Consider the following 19173-nt stretch of genomic DNA (forward strand, 5'->3'; position numbering starts at 1 on the left):
CTCAAATATGAACGTCTAAAAAAACCTCCAGCACGGCTTGTTAATAAATCGGTTACTCGTCAGCATGCGTCACACAGAGATGTTCAATATTACCACTCAGGCTTATATTATTGAAAGGAGTTTTTTTTCTGAATCCAACAATGCACGAGCAGATGTTTGAAGCGTGGCCCTCGGCAACACAAGGCTAGTTAAGATCGATATTGCTTTCAATATTTCTTTCCTTTGACAGATAACCAGTACTGAGGAAAGTCTTGATAAGAGTGGCAACATATGGATGTGGCGAGGCTCGCTCCCTTTTGATTGTGTGACCCCGTGACCTCTGCCTGTGTTTGAGAGGAGAGGCAGCCACATGGTACGGGTGGGGGTCTGTCAGGCTCTGGTTATGGGGCATTATTGACCCAGGATTTATAAATATTTAATGCACACATTAAGATCATGGTGGAGGGTGGCCATTAGAGTTCTCCAATAAAAGAGGCTCTCACGATGATTGAGTGGTGTGGCAGAGCTGGGAGCTGCTCGTTGGGTACAGGGAAACCTGCTGAGACAATCTAGTGTTCCTCCAGCCTGCCTGCCTGCCAGGCTTCAGCGCTCTTAAAACTGGCAACAACTGAGCAAACTTCATTTGTCATTTTTGATTGTACTTTTACCCTCAGAATTGTTCTTTTTCTGCTTTTTTTCCTTCCTTTTCTCTAGGTCATTGTTTTTGCAATAAGAGATGGTTTCCTTGTTTTGTTGTGAGGCAGTAAACAGTAAAACAAAAACAGCTTTGGCAGAGTTTAGCCTTCAAATGGTCAAAGGTGTGAGCACGGCGATAGATCCAAACCTGTGTATCTGAAGCAGATAGTGCAATGTCAGGAAGGAGGCAGATCAGATGTGTGGCCATTGTTATCAGACGCATTGGATTATCGAGGGAACGATTTGAAGCACAAGGCGATCGCAGCTGAAAATTAAATCGCTCTTTTGAGTGTATCTGTCCTTTGCGCTATCAGCAGCTCCTGGACTATCTCTCCTGCCTCTCGTCAGATCCTCCAACCCGTGCATGCCGGGCTGACATAATAAGCTGTGATATGCTGATTGCCGCTCAGGTTCGCCGGCGTTTTAATTGTGCATTAAAGGAGAGGTGGCCTCGGACAATGTTGCCTTGATGAGAAATTGACATTTTGTGACCCGCTCTCGGCGACCACTCTGGATGCCAGATAAGATGCTCCGTTGTTTTTAAGGAGAGCCACTATTCTTCCCTCAAACACTTCTATCCCCCTGTTTGACCCACTTGATGAGTATAGATTTCACAGCGGCCCCCCTTTCAGCGCTCAAACTATGAGAGGTTCAAAACGATACCAGCCCTTATAGACAAAGGATAACCTTGCTCTTTCAATGTATTGATTCTTTATTAACTAGGTGGCTTAATGCAATGAAATGAGGGATTTGAATGAGCCCCATTTGGGCTGCTTTGAATAAAAAGCTTGCACTGTTTATGAATGACTACAATGAACCTTTGAAGCACCACAGATGCAGGATACGCTGATACAGAGACCAGTAGGAATATGTCACAATGTCAGAGTGCTGTGCTGAAAGAATATGAGTAGAAAGAGCAGTTTTCATCTTTTATGGATGTTACACTTTTCCACAGGTTTCAAACAGTTATCTCTATGGCAAAGTCTAAACACTACAACTTACAGACGTATCACAGGTTTGTCCTCAGGAGTGTCTACTGTCTCTTTCTGTGTCCTGATGGTCAGTTTGTCTGCCAGCCAAACTGCACTTTTAAACCGAAGGAAGTCCACAGTTGAGGAGCTATTGTGTTTTTACTGAAAATTTTAATAAAACATCACTTATTCATTTCTGTTTCCATTCCAAATGTTGACATTTTTAAATTTTTCTTCCCTGTAAACACATGTAAGCTATGTGGCAGAGTCGTAAGTGGTGAGTAAAAATGACTTCTATACATTCTACAAAACAGAAAAAAATACAACCACAAATGGAGTGTTTTTTTTAGCTCCAAGGTTGTCCCTCATGCACATTAGTCTCTATTGGATCTTAACAACTATCATATGGGTCACAAACAATTTATTTGACAATACAACCAACAAAGTTTTCTCCAAAAATGGTCTGTATAGATAATTTAAAATCAATATAAAAATAAACAATGAAGTTTGACTTCCCCTTTAAAAAAATGGACAGAGAGTCTTGACGGAGTAACACAAATTTTTGAGGATACACATGAAATATATGCACATTGCATTTCATCAAATACAAAAAGAAAACAAATGAAGGCAACAGTTCTTGGCTGAATTATCTGTGCTGCATCACTATATTAAGGGCATGACGATTAATACATACATAATGAAAAGCAATATACAAAATTTCAGAGATAAATACATTATTTATAGTTGATATGTTACAAAATTTCCCTCAGTGAGCGCAAGTGTGTGTTTGAACAGAAAGATGACGATGAACTACTTTACTCCTACATTCTCAATGAGTTTTGTTTTTGATTTTTTTTTTTACGTTTTTCTCATTTTTTGTTGATCTAAAAGAACATGAAAAAGACAGATGTATAAATATTTAGCACAAGTTTGGCAATATCACAATAGTCTACAATTTTTTTAACCACATAGAAAACACAGAAGGGAGTTGGAGCTAGAAGGGGGAGACTGCTCCTCATCAACAAGAAACAGACTTCACAGTAGCCTAGGAATGCATTAATATACAGTGCTAGCAAAAAAGTTGAAAAACATGGCAAAACACACTTGCTTAAAAGGAAGCTCTAGACATGGAAGTACATCATATTCATCAACAGAGCAGTGTTTTGTACACGTCAGTGTGCTTGTTGAATCAAAGAGGATTTTTTTTCACTTTTGAAGATGATTTCTAGCTACAATAAATTACAAAATTTAAGTTAAAATGCAGGAATGAAACATGATACAACCTTACCCGCCCAGCCCCGCCCCTTTTTTAACTCCTATTTGTTGTACTTTTATGCTCAATTTTTCTACATTTATATATCTCATATATTTTCCAGTTGAAATTGTCTTGGCCCCTGTGTAATTTTTCTCACACATAAAAATACAAAAAAGTCACATTATAAAGACACACAACTGTTGTGGATCTATTAAAAGAGAGTTGAAACAGAAAAAACGATTTCTGGAGTTCATTGGCAAATGTACTGTACATCAGTGTTTTTACTTTACAACCAGATGCTGAGTCCACAGAGTCCCTTCCAGTATTGAATGTGTGGTTGATTGGACACGTCCAAGATGCACAACCAGACAGGTATACAAAATAAACCCTTCATCATCCCGTGTCCTCTTCCAGGGTGGCAAAATGTGTGTTTGAGTGCATGTGTGTGTGTTTGTGTGGGGGGAGAGAGAGGGTGCATAAACAAACCGAAAACCAAAAAAACTCCCACAGAAAAACAAAGATTGTTCCGCATGAAATCCTTTGTTTTCTGCAGGTTTTTTAAAAGTCACTTTAAAGAAAAAGAAAAAAAAAACTCTTTTCTTTTTTTCTTCATGTTTAAAAACAGAACGAGCGGTACTATACATTACACCAGCGTTTGGCTGTGCGCTGGTGGAGGAGGAGGGGAGGAGGAGGGGGGGCTTGTCCTGTGAAGTGGTAGTAGTGTGTAGACTGGTGCTTGAGATGATGAAAGTGCATTTACATTGGAGGGACGACCAGGCCGGACATGGCTGCAGAGAAGAAACACAGAAGAAGAAAGAGGGGATTAGTTTGTTTGTCTGAAACAAGAATGGATATTAATCTGAAAAATTGTGAATACTTTGTAATTTGACGATTGTGCATGCATGTGTGTGTGCATGTGTGTGTGCTGGTGTGTGTATGTATGTGTGTGGTTGTGTGTGTGTGTGTGCATGAGTGAGCCCAGCCATCTGACACTGCACAAGTGCGTGAATGTAAGCCTTAATGTGCCTGTTTGCGTATGTGCCTGTGAGTGTTTGCCGTGTCCACCGGCCTGCTGCTGCACGTCCTTCCTGCTAACAGGGAGGAGAGGGAGGGGAGGGTGGGAGAGAGTTTGAAAACCTCCCTCCTGCTCTGACATTTCAGCCCCCAGCATGCCAGTCTCACTATGTGTGATATTTCTCCTGGCGTTGGGGTAATGGCAAACAGCGGCCCAGACTCCCCCGAGACGCGGCCGTGGTGACGGCAGAGCAACAACACGGTCACTTCCCACAATGCCACAATGCTACAGTACAAGACACTCTTCAGACTCCCTCCCTCTGATCGCTTCTATCTCCTCCTCCTATCCTCCCCTCGTCTCTTTCTCCTCCAGCGCGCACTAGTCCTACATTTCCCCAAGTCGTGCCTCTGTGTCATTATCTGAGAGAGATTAGGCGAGATCAAAGGTAGCCTCCGTTATTTTACCAAGACCATCTGCTTAGGATATCATTAGCAACTGTACCTCACCCTCCGAGTTTATATATTCAGTATTTTCACACGTTTTAACAATTAGGCAACTAGTGAAGTGCTGGGATGATATATTATTATATTGCTCTGAGTATATTTGTAGAGTCATGCTTGAAATGCTTTTAAGTTTGCCAGCACAGATGATGGCAAGGCATTGCTCATTAATTTCTGCACAACATGTATTAATAAGTATGAACGTGTAGCAAGATGAACTTTAATTTCCCACTTCATTAAGCCCAATGTTATTAATCTTGGGGCACACACTACGGCTAAGCTTGTTTTCAAAGCAATCATGTTGGTCATGACACACGCACAAAACCTAATAAACATAATTACTAAAACAATTCTGGGAAGGGTCTTTTCCTGCGACATCGGAGGGGATCATTTGTATGAAAGGGCAACGAGGATGAGCGTTTGCATGATCCTATACTGTACTTGGATGTGCGAGTTTGCTGATGTGATGTGATGTCTGTGTGTGTGTGTGTATGTGTGAGTGTGTGTGAACTGAAAGGTGTAAATTGGCCTGTCAAAATGCATATATTTGTAATGATTAATCCCTCACCAAACCGGACAGAGGCCTGAGCAGCGGTATCTGACCAGTAGTCCGTAGGGAAGGGATGAGGGGGTGAGGGGGGCTCACCTTGCAGTCCGTTGCCGTTGGCGCTGGTGCAGGAGGGGGGTGGGGAGGCCTGGGGTCGGACCACAGGGGCGAAGGCGCTCTTTTGTTTAACTGCGGAGACGATAAGGGAGGGAGAAGGGAAGGAAAAAGGAGGGAGGGAGAGAGTGAGAACGTGCTGTGAGTAGTGCTCGAGAGGGAGAGGGCAGTTAAGGTAAGGCGAGGATAGTATTACTGCCAGGGGGGATACACGATCAGCACTCACAGGCCCCTACCATCAACATCTTGTCCGGTTGAACAAATACAGGTGGCACACGGTGAAAAAACACACATAAAAATGAATATTTCTGCTACTCTGAGCTACACGTGTGTGTTCTCCAAAGTACTAAAAACCCAAACAAGCTCCCTGTGAATGAATAGTAATATATTATCACCATCAATAATGTTATAACCCTGTCAGAGGTGATTCATAGAAGTGAAAACGAATGTGGGAGCTGGAATTAAATCAGCAGCAGCTTAGTGCTACTACGGCGCAGCGATAGTGGCAAGCTACTCACTTCCATATGGGGAGTTGGCAGAGGATCCGTTGAGGAACCCAGGGGAGCTTGGCACTCCCAGGTTCATACCGGCGTTGCCGTAGCCATTCATGCTGTTGCTGACGGTGTTGTAGCTCGACTGCTGCGGGGTGCTGCTGGAAATGTAGCCCCGGGGGGACACGCTGCTGGTGTTCCGGCTGTAACCCACTAAAAAACACAGGTTTGGAGACGGGGAAGGGGAAAGGAAAGGAAAGGGGAACTCATTCATTCTCGCCTTTGGAATGGTATGACTGATGTTTTCTGATTACAGTAAATGATGCTGCAAAGAAACATTTATAAATAAACGCATACTGCTCATGCTAGTTTAATAAGAAAGAATTTAACGCTTAATTAGCGCTGTAACTGCTTATATTATCTGTATCTGGGAGGTTTGAAAACACTTTTTCAGTAGAAAACAGTGATTCAACTTTTTCTAATGTTGCTGCAAACCCCCTGGAATCCCTCACCACGTTGGACCCCTGGACCCCACTTTTTTCCACTTTACCACCGAGCTACGGTGCCGTAACCTGAATCACATACCTTGGTCATTTCCTTGTGACTCAGACACATTGACTGCTAGCTGGCTGCTGAAGGAGTTGACTCCCATCATGCCGTGGGAGGCTGTGTTAGCGAGCGAGGGGATCTGGTTGTGGTTGCGGGGAACGCTGTACAGGGCTTCGGCGATGTCAGCTGCCCTCTTCAGAATGATCTCCTGAGAAGCGCGGAGAAGGCAGAGGTTTTGTTATTTATGGTTCTTTTATAGCTCTGTTGTTTTTTATTTGCTTTGATGCATGGTTCATGGCTATATGGTGAAGGCACGTAGCCTACATAGCTCCACATATAGTGGTTGAAAATACCCTTTGGTGATTCTATCAGTAAAAAAATTTCAATGCTTTTCTTATTTAAGCAGCTGTCAGCATACAGACCTGATTGTTGTGGGGCATTCCATACAGGGCTTCAACGAGATCAGCCGCCCTCTTCAGTAGCACCTCCTGATGAGGAAAACAGGAAGAGTAAATGTTAAGACCCAAACAGATTATGCTTGAGACCCCAGTGGTCCTCACTGTAACAAACAATATCCAAAACACCATTACCCAGCAGGCTCGCGCAGAGCTTTGGAAATGTTTACATATTCAAGCGCTAAATAAAAACCGTCCTGATTTAAGAGGCACCGGTGCTGCTTTTATACAGCACCACCACTTTGCTCCTTCCAACCATGCAGAGCAGTGAATAATGTTCCCTATCTTAATTAAACTGGCATAGTCCTTTAAAAACAACACCTCACCCCTGATTCTGGGCTCCACGTTTGCTCTGGAGTTCAGCGCTGCGTCCCCTCTCTTCAGAACAATAAAGTGAATTAGCTCTGGGTTAATCTAGTTCTGTTGTAATGACATTAAGGAATTTTTCAATTAACCTCTTTGACTGGCTGTTGCAAAGGACTTCACAAATGACTTCCCATCCAGCAAGAGCTGGGTGCTTGTGCCTTGGGGACACGGATGCTCAGGATGTGGTCTTATCCATGTCTGCATGCTTGCCCCCGCTTGACAATGCGGATTAGCTGTGTTGCTTTGGCTCTTAACACTGAAAATGAGTTGGCCCCAGATCCTGTTTCCCCCCACTCTGTTTGGGGCTTTGAGCAAGGTGGGGTTTGGCCCGTTTGTGTGTCTTTATCTGCTCTTTGAATTCAGCACTTACAATTAAATCCCTCTCAAGCAACCAGGCTGCTCTCTTTGTTTTCTATAATACAGAAGGCAATATGCTCTATGAAAACCCTCTTCTCCTTTTAGAGTGCATCTAATCTGACAAAGGCAAGTTGCAGACATGGCTGCTGCGTGTGTTTTTAAAATGCTCGCTTGTTGTCACCTGCTGTAGAGCAGAGATTTGTCGACTGTGCTGTTAGAACCCTGGTTAAAAGCAATGCAAATCTGTCACCAGAAACATCTCAGATGGCGCTTGTTTTCTTCCCACATTCGCTGTGTTTTCTTTTGCGGGCCTCGGTAATTTGTCTGAAGTGTTCCATCACTTGGCAATAGCAGTGTGGGATTAAGACGGCAGCTGCCGTAAATGAATGTAAACACAGCCTTCGCGCCTTCAAACAGCGGCCTCCAAGACTTGGCCTGCATTTCCAAGGCACAGCGTATGTAGTGTGTACGGAATGTGTGTATGGGCCCTTTCATCCAGAGGAGCATATCTTGCACAGTCCTTGATTTATCAAGATGAATCACTGTAGAAGCCACTTCCAGCGTGTGCCATGCTCTCTTATAGAAACATATCGCTTAATCCACCCCAAGTTACCGGATGGGTGGCTCTTAGAATGGGCATTTACCTCTGAAATTGGTGTGTATGCTCAACGTTGCATGCATCTAGTTTGCATACAAATAAAGAATTATGGTTGTCGTGAGGCAGGTAGACTAAATGAGAGGACCAGCTGTCTTGATGTGTTCTCATCAGGCAGAACAGATTTCTCTCTCTCTCGCTGAGTGAGATAAAGTGGTTTTCTTTCTTTTTGTCTGCAGTTAATAATTACCAATAATCTATTCTATCATATTTCAAGATCTCCTACATGGCTCTCAATTTTAAACAACAATTAAAGCAATTAAGACTGTCGCGTTCACGAGCCATGTTTCATTCTCTGTAAAATGTCCTCTCCCTCCTTGTCCATATGGTACTTTGCAGCAGTGACATAAGGACAGCTTGGAAAAAGGAGGAGAGGAAACGATATTGCCTCTCATCCTTAATCTGTCGTTTACCGCGTGGTGTCTTAACTAACCGAGCCGACTCGCAAGGCTATGCTTAAGTGGCAACCTAGTCATATCGGCGGATGATGAGAAGTGCTGCACCCAATCAAGGAAGAAGTTTGTTTTCTTCTGACGAGACGCTTTCATGCGTATCAGCTCACGCTGTGAATACGATTAACACGGAATAGTGTTCCGAGGGCATTTCCATGTAAATCTCAATACTACTCCAGCATAAGTGTAATTGGCTTTCTTGTCATGGAGACATATCAGAACACGCCATGTTAAATTGAAACAATTAAAGGCCTCAAATGATTTCTGTTGTTCTGTGACAAACGCGTGACGGATTTCTGCTATTGTTCGCCTCGCTTTGCATAAAGGTCTCGTGTTCAACAACTGTTTAAACGGGGCCGCTCTGATGACAGATCACCAAAGATTCAGACGCTGTTTTGAGTCATCGCTGAGAAAAATGAGAGGAAGCCATAACAAATGATGTGTTATAAAAAATATCTAACAACGAGCAGACGTGCTCTCAAACAGCCCAAATGTGATTCTTCAAGCACTAGATTAACATGGATGTTGTATTTATATTATCACAGTTAATAAAAGAGGGCCTAGGTTATGTAGCTTGGAGTGCTAATGCCATTATAAAACTGTAAGGCAATTACTCTGTTAGCTCTAGCCTGAGGTAATGAATGCATTTAGAAGCATAGGGCCATTAGATGAAGGTACTTCAAAGAGCACAGGAAGAGAGATTCATTTAAATACATGGGTAATTGCTTGACATGAACACATTTGTAATATTTTCTCCTTGTGGATTACACAAAGAATTGGAAAAGAATGGGCTTATGCTCATTTTGGGAGGAAAGAAAAGAATCAAAAGCAATCAGCTTAATAATAAAACAATATTGAGTTTCCACTTTTAATTTCATAATGAATCTAATTTGTTACAGAAGAGAGAAATTGAGTGTGATATAATGTGATATCCAGTCTATTTGTCCATTACTGCCAGAGGGCACAAAATGGTATTATAAATTGTCTTTTTTATATTATGAATAGAAAATTGTTTTATAACAAGATCTTAAAAAGGAGGGTGAATTCCAAAGTCTCTGTTCACTTAACGCGATGCCCGCAAACCAATCTCCTTTCTCATCACTTGACTGCTCACACTTATTACTTTCATATTCACCCTGGACTTTGCATTGAATTTTTATATCTCCACTCCTCCCACAGGGTCAGACTGTCATCTACGATGTTGTCTTAGAATTACGAGGTAAACTTCAATCAGAGGCAGCTTCCCCCCTTTTTTCTCTGTGTAGCAACAATATTAGCGTGCATCCCTTGCTATCCATGAGCACTCCCATATTGGCTTTCTGTCTCCTTACAATTACCACGTGTCTTACTGGTCCCAGGGAGAAGGCTGGTGGAAATCAATATAGCGCAGTAATATTATCAACTGGAGGGTGAAGTCATGGGGGGGGGGTATAGAGGCGGTGAGTGGGCCTGGTGTCGATTTGCCTTTCTGCTAATGCACACCGTGCGTCCTCCAGCTTTATCTTCTTTTTATAGAGTCTCCCTACCCTCACCTGCACCCTGTAATGGCTGTTCTCTATATGCCGTTTTTTTGTTCTCATTCCAAATGTACATGCCAGCCGCAGCCCGCCGCCGGCTGTTTTATTGGGAATGTGCTTTTGACCCCGAGAGCTGACCCTCAGATGGCAAGCTTAACAATGACGAATCACTTGGTGGGATCATTTACATGCCCCCTGAACCCCATATTTGGGTCCATTAGAGAGCAAATCAAATATTTATGTTGTTTATTGGAAGTGCAGGGTTTCATCTCACTCTGTGATTGTTTCATGCAAAGGGCCGGGAGAGTGTGCTATATTAAGTATACGCACAGCCAGGAAACTAATCTGGGGTTCAGTGTCAAAATGTGTCTCACAACCAAACAGGGCTTTGTATTCAAGGAAAGAAGCAGAGTTTCTGTGTAATAAAGCTGTGTTTAACATCGCCAGGCTCTGTGTTCAAAAAGCTGTGGATTTCACAAAGACAATGTGACTTTATAAAATTGAAACAGTGCAGCCGCTTTGGCCAGTGATGCCTGCGGAGAAAGAGAAAGCCATGTGGATATTAAAGGTAAGTGTACTTTACCTTTTGGTCCACGTTTACAGTTGAAATTAGAGCAACATTTCATGTCTAGGTGTTGTTTCCTGTCTCCACAGGGACCAGGTCTAATTGAAACACTTCATATACCGAAGCAGGGACTAGCTGTGATGTTCCATTTCTCCACATTGCCTTGGTCAAACGTCTGTAGCCACCACACAGTCTGTTCTTTATTAAATTGTCCGTTGGACGTTAATGATATTGCTGTGTTGCATGCTGGGATTTAATAGATAAGGTCTTTAAAGGTTTTACAGTATTATTAAAACTCCAAGGTGGCCACCACTTTACTGCTTGCCGAGGGCTTTTGAATGGACTAATCAGTCATATTATTACACCTGACACATCTGGAACGTCACTCACCAAAATTGTTACTGGCAGGGTAGCAATTAGTGAAAACACACAGATAGATTTTATCAATAGGAAATGGGAAGAATAAAAGAATCAAAGGGAATGAAAAGAGTAAAAGAATCAAAGAGTTTCTGCAGGGAGAGGAAAATAAAAAACGAAGCTTAGTTTTCAATATGGCAGCCTATTCATGTGTCACACCAGTGTGACTAAAACTGATGTGGCTTTCAATTCCTTCACCCAGGTTCAAAAGAAAACAATAAGAAAGCCAAAGCATAATAACATGCGGTCTTTGTCTATTAGCAGCAGTAAGACTAGGGGGTTTACGGCACAGGGTTCTGTAAACAAAAGATTAAACCAAATCGAGCTGCAGAAAATGAAAGGAAAACATGAGTGGGGTAATGAGGGTGCAGACGTCGTTTCTGACCAGATTACCATCTCCACAGACTACTGGAGAGGAAAACGCCTGATTGAGCTATTTTACCACACAGAGAGTTTACGCCTCTCTCCACACACAAAACCAATACCATTACCACGCTGGTTAGAGGGTAAGCCACATATGTGAAGCAAAGCTGTCACGGTTTGGGGTCACAGTGCGCTGCCTTGATGCTAATGTTTTGTTTATTCGTCACATTCGGAGCATTAAGGCATTAAAACACAGACAACTGCGACTCATTGCTGCTCCGTCTGCTTGTTACTTCACTGTAGGGACTCTTTACTGACCTTTGGTAACCTCTCAGGGTCGCCGGGGTGTCTGGGGATGACCTTCTGAAGCCTCTGGAAACCATAGTCGATGGTTGGCTCATTCAGGGCTGAAACAAAAATAAAGGGATGAGGGAAGTTAGAAGCATTTCTTGGCTGGTTTTCCCAAAGACAGGAAGAATTTAATTGAGAAATCTGTTGGAATTTACAGAGCCAAAGTCATTTCAGAATGCCTAATTTCAAAGAAACCTCAGGGGTGAGACAATGTTTTATGAAACATCATCGACTCCACGGAGGGGGCACGAGATGGAAAATGACACGGGCTCCTCTGACACTTGTGTCACCGAGTGTTATTCCATTAACAGCCGTGATGACCTACATCAGCCGGAGAATCCTTCACAGGGACCCTCCCCCTTTTTATCTGCACGAGAATATTGACTACAGCAAACTACATAGCGGGGGTCTTTTAATCTAACAGAGCCTTAATAATCTGTGAAAGGCTGTCCACACATTGATCTAGTGTAAGTTGCTGTCATTTCACCCCTTCTGCACCAACTGTACTGCAACACTGGGCCTGTGAAATACGGCAGCAGATCCCATGGAGCCATTAATCTCTCCCACCCCTCAAATAGTAATCTGGGGCATGAGGCATATTGGGCGATGAATCAGAGGCACAAAGTAAATGAATCATAACCCAGACTTTGGTGAGAGCAGGGCCGTTTTATGTCTGACAGTCCTAATGGGTAATTGAAGGCTTCCTTACAGCTCCGCCTGATTCTAAACAATCATGTGTACACTCACAGGCAGGACAAGGAAAAAGGGAGGGAGGGAGGGAGGGCAGAGGAGGAGGAGGAGGAGGAGGGGAGGAAGGGTGGAGAGCAGTGTAAAGGGGGAAGGAACGACTTAATAGAGAACATCACTTCTCAATGTAGATATCATTTTCAGGAGAGTAACTCCGGCGAGCAAGGCGCTTCATAAATCAATGGCTTTCTATGGAGACTAATAAGAGCTGCCTGCCTCTATTCATTGTTCAGCCTGTAATTTGGCCCATCACTCATTACTCAGCATGTAATTTCAGCATTAACACCGCACAGCTCGCTGAACCTGCCGAACACCACAGAATGTGAATGCAAGTGAGCGTCACCCCCCCTTAAAAACACACACACGCAGGCAGGCAGGCAGGCAAGCGGGCGGCAGGCCCACTGAAGCACACACCTTGTAGTCACGGCAGGAAAACGAAACATTTATGTTTCTTCTCTTTTGTTCTCTCTCTTCTTTGATACACATGCAAGCATGCTCTTTCTCTCCTTCTCACACACACACACTTGCGTACTGTACCTACTCACGCATACACACAGCAGCCATGTACTGACACATGCACCACTTCTGCCAAAACCTGAATACAGTAATTGCCAGCTCGAGCGTGATCCGATGGAGCAATTATGTGTTCAAGCATGGACAATGCAGGGTGCTAATCGATAGCAAGGATCTAGCTTGCAAATCCTGTGGCAATGGGCACACCTGAATAAACCCCACGCCACACAAACATACACTTCAGGAAATCTGATTTGACATGTCATCATGCGTCCCCCAAATGACAAAGGTCTGCATGGCTATGTGGGGGAACACCATCTTCTCCTTAATAAAGGATTGATCTGCCGTATTGATCTTACATGACAGGGCTGTGGCCAGGAATTTGCCCCTTTTCTTTTGTTATTTCCACCCCCTTTCTTATCTATGCACTCTGGCAGTCCCATACATGTGTACATGTGTACACACAGGAGCATGCATATGTGTCAGAATGTGTGTGTGTGAGTGCATGTGCCCAGCTGGGAGAAAGTGTGTGTGCACGGCAGCCCTGCCAGACCTCGCTGCTCAGTGTGATGTAAATTGTGTATGTGTAAAAAGCACTCCATAATCAGGCCATCCATCATCAGAGGCTGTCAGTGGGCTCTCTCAGGGTGATACATCACGCTCTCCTGTCCTCTGCCTCAGCTGGGGCCTGCACAACCCGCCAGGCATGCTGGGAACACAGCCGGAAAGAGACGTACAGTACAGGACGAGACCTAAGGTTGGGAGAGGTGTTCTGTTTGATGTGGTTTCCCAATGATAATGATGCCCTGCTGCAAATGCAGACGAGGATATATGTTGAATGTGATTTGGAGGGTACTCTTAAAAGGGAAGTTAAAAGTAGAGAGAATTTTAAATGTGTCAAACAGAACCAAACTTCCATTTAAAGTCCTCTCAGTTCAGTGTTAACACATGGCTCCGTGTTGTGCAGCAGCAGCAGTCCAAGCGCCAGGCATGATCTCCACATGTCGACATGTCGCCATCTCATCTATCATGGAGATGATCTTTGTAACAACCCCGGCGTAATGAAATTGGTGACACAGACCGCCATCTGCTATTGATTTCATGCAAATGCTTTTGACAGCTGATGGAGACTTGCATTAGCGCTAAACGGTGCTGTCAGTTGATGAGTTGACAGTTTTGTAGTCATAGCATGTACACTGGGTGCAGACAGACACAGACAATGTCAATAATCCTGTAAGAGCTGCTGATGATATATACTGAGCACTTATATTCAATCTGGACAATAAATGTGTTATGTGTGCGTTCATTGTGTGGCTCCACACATTTTGTCTCCACAGCAAAGATTTCCTTTCATCTGTGGAGCTTTTACAGGAGTCGTTGAGGCTGCTCTTCTGACTTTTTCTCCCACCACACACACTGACAGCAGCCTTACCCCCTTTTCCTTTCACTCCCACCTCTTCACCCCACGTGTCTTTTAATCCTTGGCACATCATTATGTTCTAACTTCACACTCTGTCGTAAACTTTACTCTCTCCCAAAGATATAACTGGTAAATCTGCTGTGCCCTTGCATGACTCCATGCATGCCAAAATGAGTTTGGCCCTCCTCCTGCTTCCAACATAATATGGTGAAAGAGAGATAGAGGGGGGGCTTAGGGTGTGGAAGGAGCACGCACCCCTGACATCTTTACCCCCCCAACCCTTTCTGTAGGGATTCAGCAAGGAAACATGAAACCCTCCACACACATCCCATAAATCCTGCTCTGGGTGGGGAGTCTAGCTGAAGGGGAGGAGGGACCTGAAGAAGGTGGGGAGGAGGTATGATAGGGGCTGGTGAGTGTGGGGTGGGGGGTGGAGGGGTCGCTGGCACGTTCCAGTCACGCCCGCTTCCCGGCTCGCGGCCAATCAATACCACTTTCCTGTTTTAGAGGCGGGTAATTATGAGGTGGAGAGATTGTGTGACCTCTCACCCCTGCTGCATTACTCGCCTGATATTAAGATAAATTGCCTGATTTTGGGTAAACATATGCTGCAATTCAAACTGTCAGCACTGGTTTGCTCAGGGATAATTTGTATTGATCTCCTGGCTTCTTCCCCATTTTGCTTACTGACCTCATGGATAATTAGAGAAAAAGAGACACGGGGAGGTAAGGCAGGGTTTGCATTTGAATACTTTGCAGGAGCGATGAAGAGCACATGGGGAGGGGAGGAGTGGGCGAACATTATGGACTAATAGAATTTTCATTTTCTCTTATTTTCTGCTCAGATTTAGACAAGATGCACGTTTTGTACGATTGCAACGCTTATATCGTTTTCCTTGCTTGTGCTGCACATACAGAAATATAATTGTTTATAGATTTGTTTCCATGGTTTCATTTCAAAGATGATTAAAACTTAACGAAAGAAAATATCAACTTTGACAGACTCAAAGAATCGTTGCCATATTGAACGAGAAGGAACAGATTTCTTCCTTGTGGAGGTGTTCACAAATATTCAGTAATTTTTCTCACTCCAGAGACCGAATGATCATGTTTCAGAATATGAACAAATGGAATGCATGACTCGGTGTGCAGCTGTGACCATATCATTTCCAATTTTGAATATCACGCATGCGCACGAGCGTCCATGGCAGGCCTTCAGTGGAAATTCCTCTGCCTGGAATGTGCACTTCCCCAATCTCATTTTGATCTGACGCCTTAATCTGCCTCGTCCTTTCATGCTACAGACACTTTTTTCTTCTTTCCTGAGAGCTCCTTGGCTAGCCACTTCACTTAAAATGTAGAGTGGATGAAGTGTTACATGGCATCTGAGTGTGGTCTGCTGCTCCTTCTCCATGTTCTCTGGAAATAGGACACGAGTAAACGCTCCACAGGAACAGTGTAACATGGCCGACGTTGGCAGCCTAAAGTGCTTACATGGCAATATGGCACAGTTTGCCCTCGGTCTATATGGAAGTGGATTGAACACATGTATTGACTTACAGTATGGGAGTATAAACATGGGGAAATGTTTGAGCAAAGCAGTAAATTTAAGGGAAATTGTTCCTTGTTAAGTCCGTGAGCCTGAATGGAAGCTCGCTCAGAGTACTAGCATTCCTGCCAGCCATTACAGCTTATTACGATAACTCTATCTTTCCAGGAGATAAAAACCTAGCCTTGTTGCCATTTGCCAGCTATTACTTTCGCTAATTATACTTAACTGCTTCGAGCTTATCTCCACTCCTCCTACACCATTGAGCAGTTATTTTTTTCTTTCCCCTTAACACAAATTAGAGGTGGAGTGGGAGTTGGAAAAAGGGGGAGACAGATAAACAGCGCAGGCAGAAGTTCATTCAAGTGTTATTGCATTTGTGACTTGTCAAACTGAAGCCTTCTAGGCACCTGGAGTCTGTTAGATAGATGCAAGTCAGAGCAGCTTTAAAACACGTAATGACCTCGTCTGGTGGGCTCTGCCAGAGAGAGCCTGCAGATCTTCTGAAGGAGTTAAAACTGTGCGTACAGGAGTGTGAGATTTGAAGAAGTCATGCTCCTGCTCCAGTCGAAGAGGTTTGTTTCAGAGAGTAGAAAACACACATGCAGATGTAGAGACCAGATCTTGAAAAAAAAAAAAAAACCCAAACCAAGCCAAATTGGAATTTTCACAGCAAACCCACGCAAAGCAAACCTCATCTGTTTTAACACTGACCATATCATCTCCATCCACTGCAGCCAGTTATCACTGAGTGATTCCATCTCCAGCAGTCTCAAGATGAACAGGAAATTAAAATTTCAAAGATCTGCAGTTAGGATAAATCAATGGAGACAGATCAATGTTCATTGAAATTTCATGAACTTTGAGCCAATACAGATGAAAAAAAAAGCCTCGACAGTTACAGTCTCCAGCAGATATTGCTCCTGCAACAGATAAAATGTAATTAACACGGTTAAGAGGGAGCAATGTTACAGATTGCACATCCATAATTCCAGGCAGCCTTCATATCGGCTGTATTATGAGAAAGGGCCACAGACACCTGTTCAATCCTCTTAGATGACATCTAAAGTATGTGTGCCACTTCTCTAAGGACGCCGGTGGACTTTCACACATTACCGGCCAACAGAAATCAAATGGGTTCCCTTCACAGCTGATTGCAAGCGCAAATTAATATTGTAAAATGAAGATCAATACATGGACGGGGCACAGATCGATGACGGCTAAATTACGGCCGCGTTTTCCCCCTCATTCAAGATGAGTTGTGTTTTCCTCTCAAAGTCAATACCCTGCTGCCTCCCTCATTCATTTCTCAATAAACTTGCCGATGAATTTCAATCAAAATGCAGCAGTGAAGGAGGAGGAGGAGGAGGAGGAGGAGGAGGAGGAGGGAGGGCGGGTGGAGTTCTTTTAAAGCCCGTTGGGTGTGGATCATAGTGAAAATGGGGCAAGAAGAGGAGGCAGAGAAAAGAGGAGGAGGGAAAGATCCTCGTCTATCAAGAGCCCCCCCTCCTTGCCTCCCTCCGTCTATCTTTCCTGTGGCAGAGGACTGATGCTGTGACTCGCTGAGGACAATCCATTTTAAGAGCCATTACAAAACAGACCTCTAACGATACTGTGGGACAAAAAGTGGGTCCAATTAAAATTAAATCAATGAATACCATCCTTACAGGGAGGGAGAAAAAACACACCCATACTTTCATTTTTCTCTTGAAAGATACCCACAATGCATTTCACAGAGCGATGTAATGGGGGGAAAATACATGCTCAACTGCAAGTACTCATTTCAATCAATTTCCTGGAGCTGAATTTCACAGGTCACTTGCTGATAACACGCTGTGGAATAATGCCACAGTGTGCCTCTCAAAGCCTACCTGACAAGCTGCCTGACAGTGGGGGAGTGCAAGCACGTGTCACGTCAGCCCTCTAATTGGACACAAGGACCTTCCTCCGTGGAACCTTGTCGCGCTCCACATAAAGCTCACAAGGCCTTCAAACCGGGGCCCGTCTAACTTGGCAACCAGTGTCGGCTCCATTTCCTGCCGAGCTAGTGCTAAATACCAGGGTTGTAATGAGACAGGCAGGTACCGGGATATGGCGAGTGGATAACACGCTTTGACACATGCTAAAACTGTTGTGCCAACTGGTTACGGCCCACTCGACTGTGGCGATGACATTTATAAATGCCTGATTCATCCTAACTTACAGCAGCTCATACTTCAGAGCAAATTTTTCTCGTGCATCAGCAGAAAAATTAAGGACTGGCTTGTCGATAAAAATGTTTCACTTCAAAGTTAATACTCTGATTTTATCATCATCATCATCATCATCATCAATGAAAACTACCAAAATAACCAAGGACTAGACTGTCATTAACATTTTTGTGAACTGAAATTAATATAAAAACTTTGCTTTATAAAGGAATTATGACTGGAACTGTTTTTGTGTTGCAAAACTTAAAATGAGTAAAAGTAATGTGAAAATGTTCTGTAAGTTTTGACAATAATTCTGTAATTTCTTTTTTTTTTTTTTTCAGATGACAAGCAGTGACAACTATCGTGGTTGTTAATCTTTATGAAATGTTTTGAGTTTTCACTGCACAATAATTTAGAAAAAAAAAAAAAAAAAACTTTTATGAGTCCAGCGCCTGACAGATAAAAACAAAATAAACACTGACAGTTATAAAATAATGATCTAACACTTGTTTTTTTTTTAACAATTCTAAAACTTAATTGAACAAACAAGCTAGCATAAAATGTTTAAATGAAAAAAAATATTTGATATTGGAAAAAAATGTATTTGGGGGAAAAAAAAGTAAAGAAAATTAAAAATAAAAAACTTATGAAAAATGTAAAACCCTTATAAACCTGTTTCCAAGTCTCCCTCCAAATCTAATCTGTTTACATACCTCCTTGAATGCCTTTGATTATAGCATATCTTTGCTGTAGGCCACACCCCATCGCTGACCAACCGAATACCAAACCCAACCCTGCAGGACGGGAAATGAAAAGGAAGCGCTCCATCTGATCAACTTCTGAGTCTGCGACTTCAAAGTGACGGCAGGGTGGAGAGGAGACGTCAGGATGGGCCCGAGTCACAAGCTGAGCAGCACAGAGTCTGGTCTGATGTGGACCGATAAAGACGTCTCTGTTTGTTTGTTACTTTTTTTCTTGAAGGAGAGGAGGGTTCAAGGCTGCATGACATTTTGTCCCTCTTTTCAGGAGTGGAGGTGGAAGTAAGTTTAATTTTGGACATGAGGAGAGGATATCACTATTTATATCTCTGATGCGCTGCACCAAAAGGTTGCAGGTTAAAATAGCTTGGACACTATA

At 43.3% G+C, this 19173-nt stretch overlaps 1 protein-coding gene across 6 annotated transcripts in view; it reads right to left on the reverse strand.

Annotated features, from left to right (window-relative positions):
* Nucleotides 1-1389: 1389 nt before the first annotated feature.
* The window catches only part of LOC141794916 (transcription factor COE3), a 68761-nt gene continuing 50977 nt past the window's right edge, over nucleotides 1390-19173 (reverse strand). For 3 of the 6 annotated variants that reach the window (XM_074675549.1, XM_074675548.1, XM_074675547.1), the window contains exons 11-16: nucleotides 11583-11671; nucleotides 6540-6605; nucleotides 6154-6325; nucleotides 5596-5781; nucleotides 4985-5152; nucleotides 1390-3689 (exon numbers count right to left, since the gene is read on the reverse strand). In XM_074675549.1, coding sequence (XP_074531650.1) covers nucleotides 3658-3689; nucleotides 4985-5152; nucleotides 5596-5781; nucleotides 6154-6325; nucleotides 6540-6605; nucleotides 11583-11671 — 713 coding nt within the window. In that variant the 3' untranslated portion in view covers nucleotides 1390-3657. The remainder of the gene's footprint in view (nucleotides 3690-4984; nucleotides 5153-5595; nucleotides 5782-6153; nucleotides 6326-6539; nucleotides 6606-11582; nucleotides 11672-19173) is intronic. The other 3 variants (XM_074675553.1, XM_074675551.1, XM_074675550.1) reach the window with 1 other exon arrangement.

The sequence above is a fragment of the Halichoeres trimaculatus genome, unplaced genomic scaffold, assembly GCF_033239565.1.
Source record: "Halichoeres trimaculatus isolate MK-OKI-2021-1 unplaced genomic scaffold, fHalTri1.1 fHalTri1_scaffold_8, whole genome shotgun sequence".
NCBI lineage: Eukaryota > Metazoa > Chordata > Actinopteri > Labriformes > Labridae > Halichoeres > Halichoeres trimaculatus.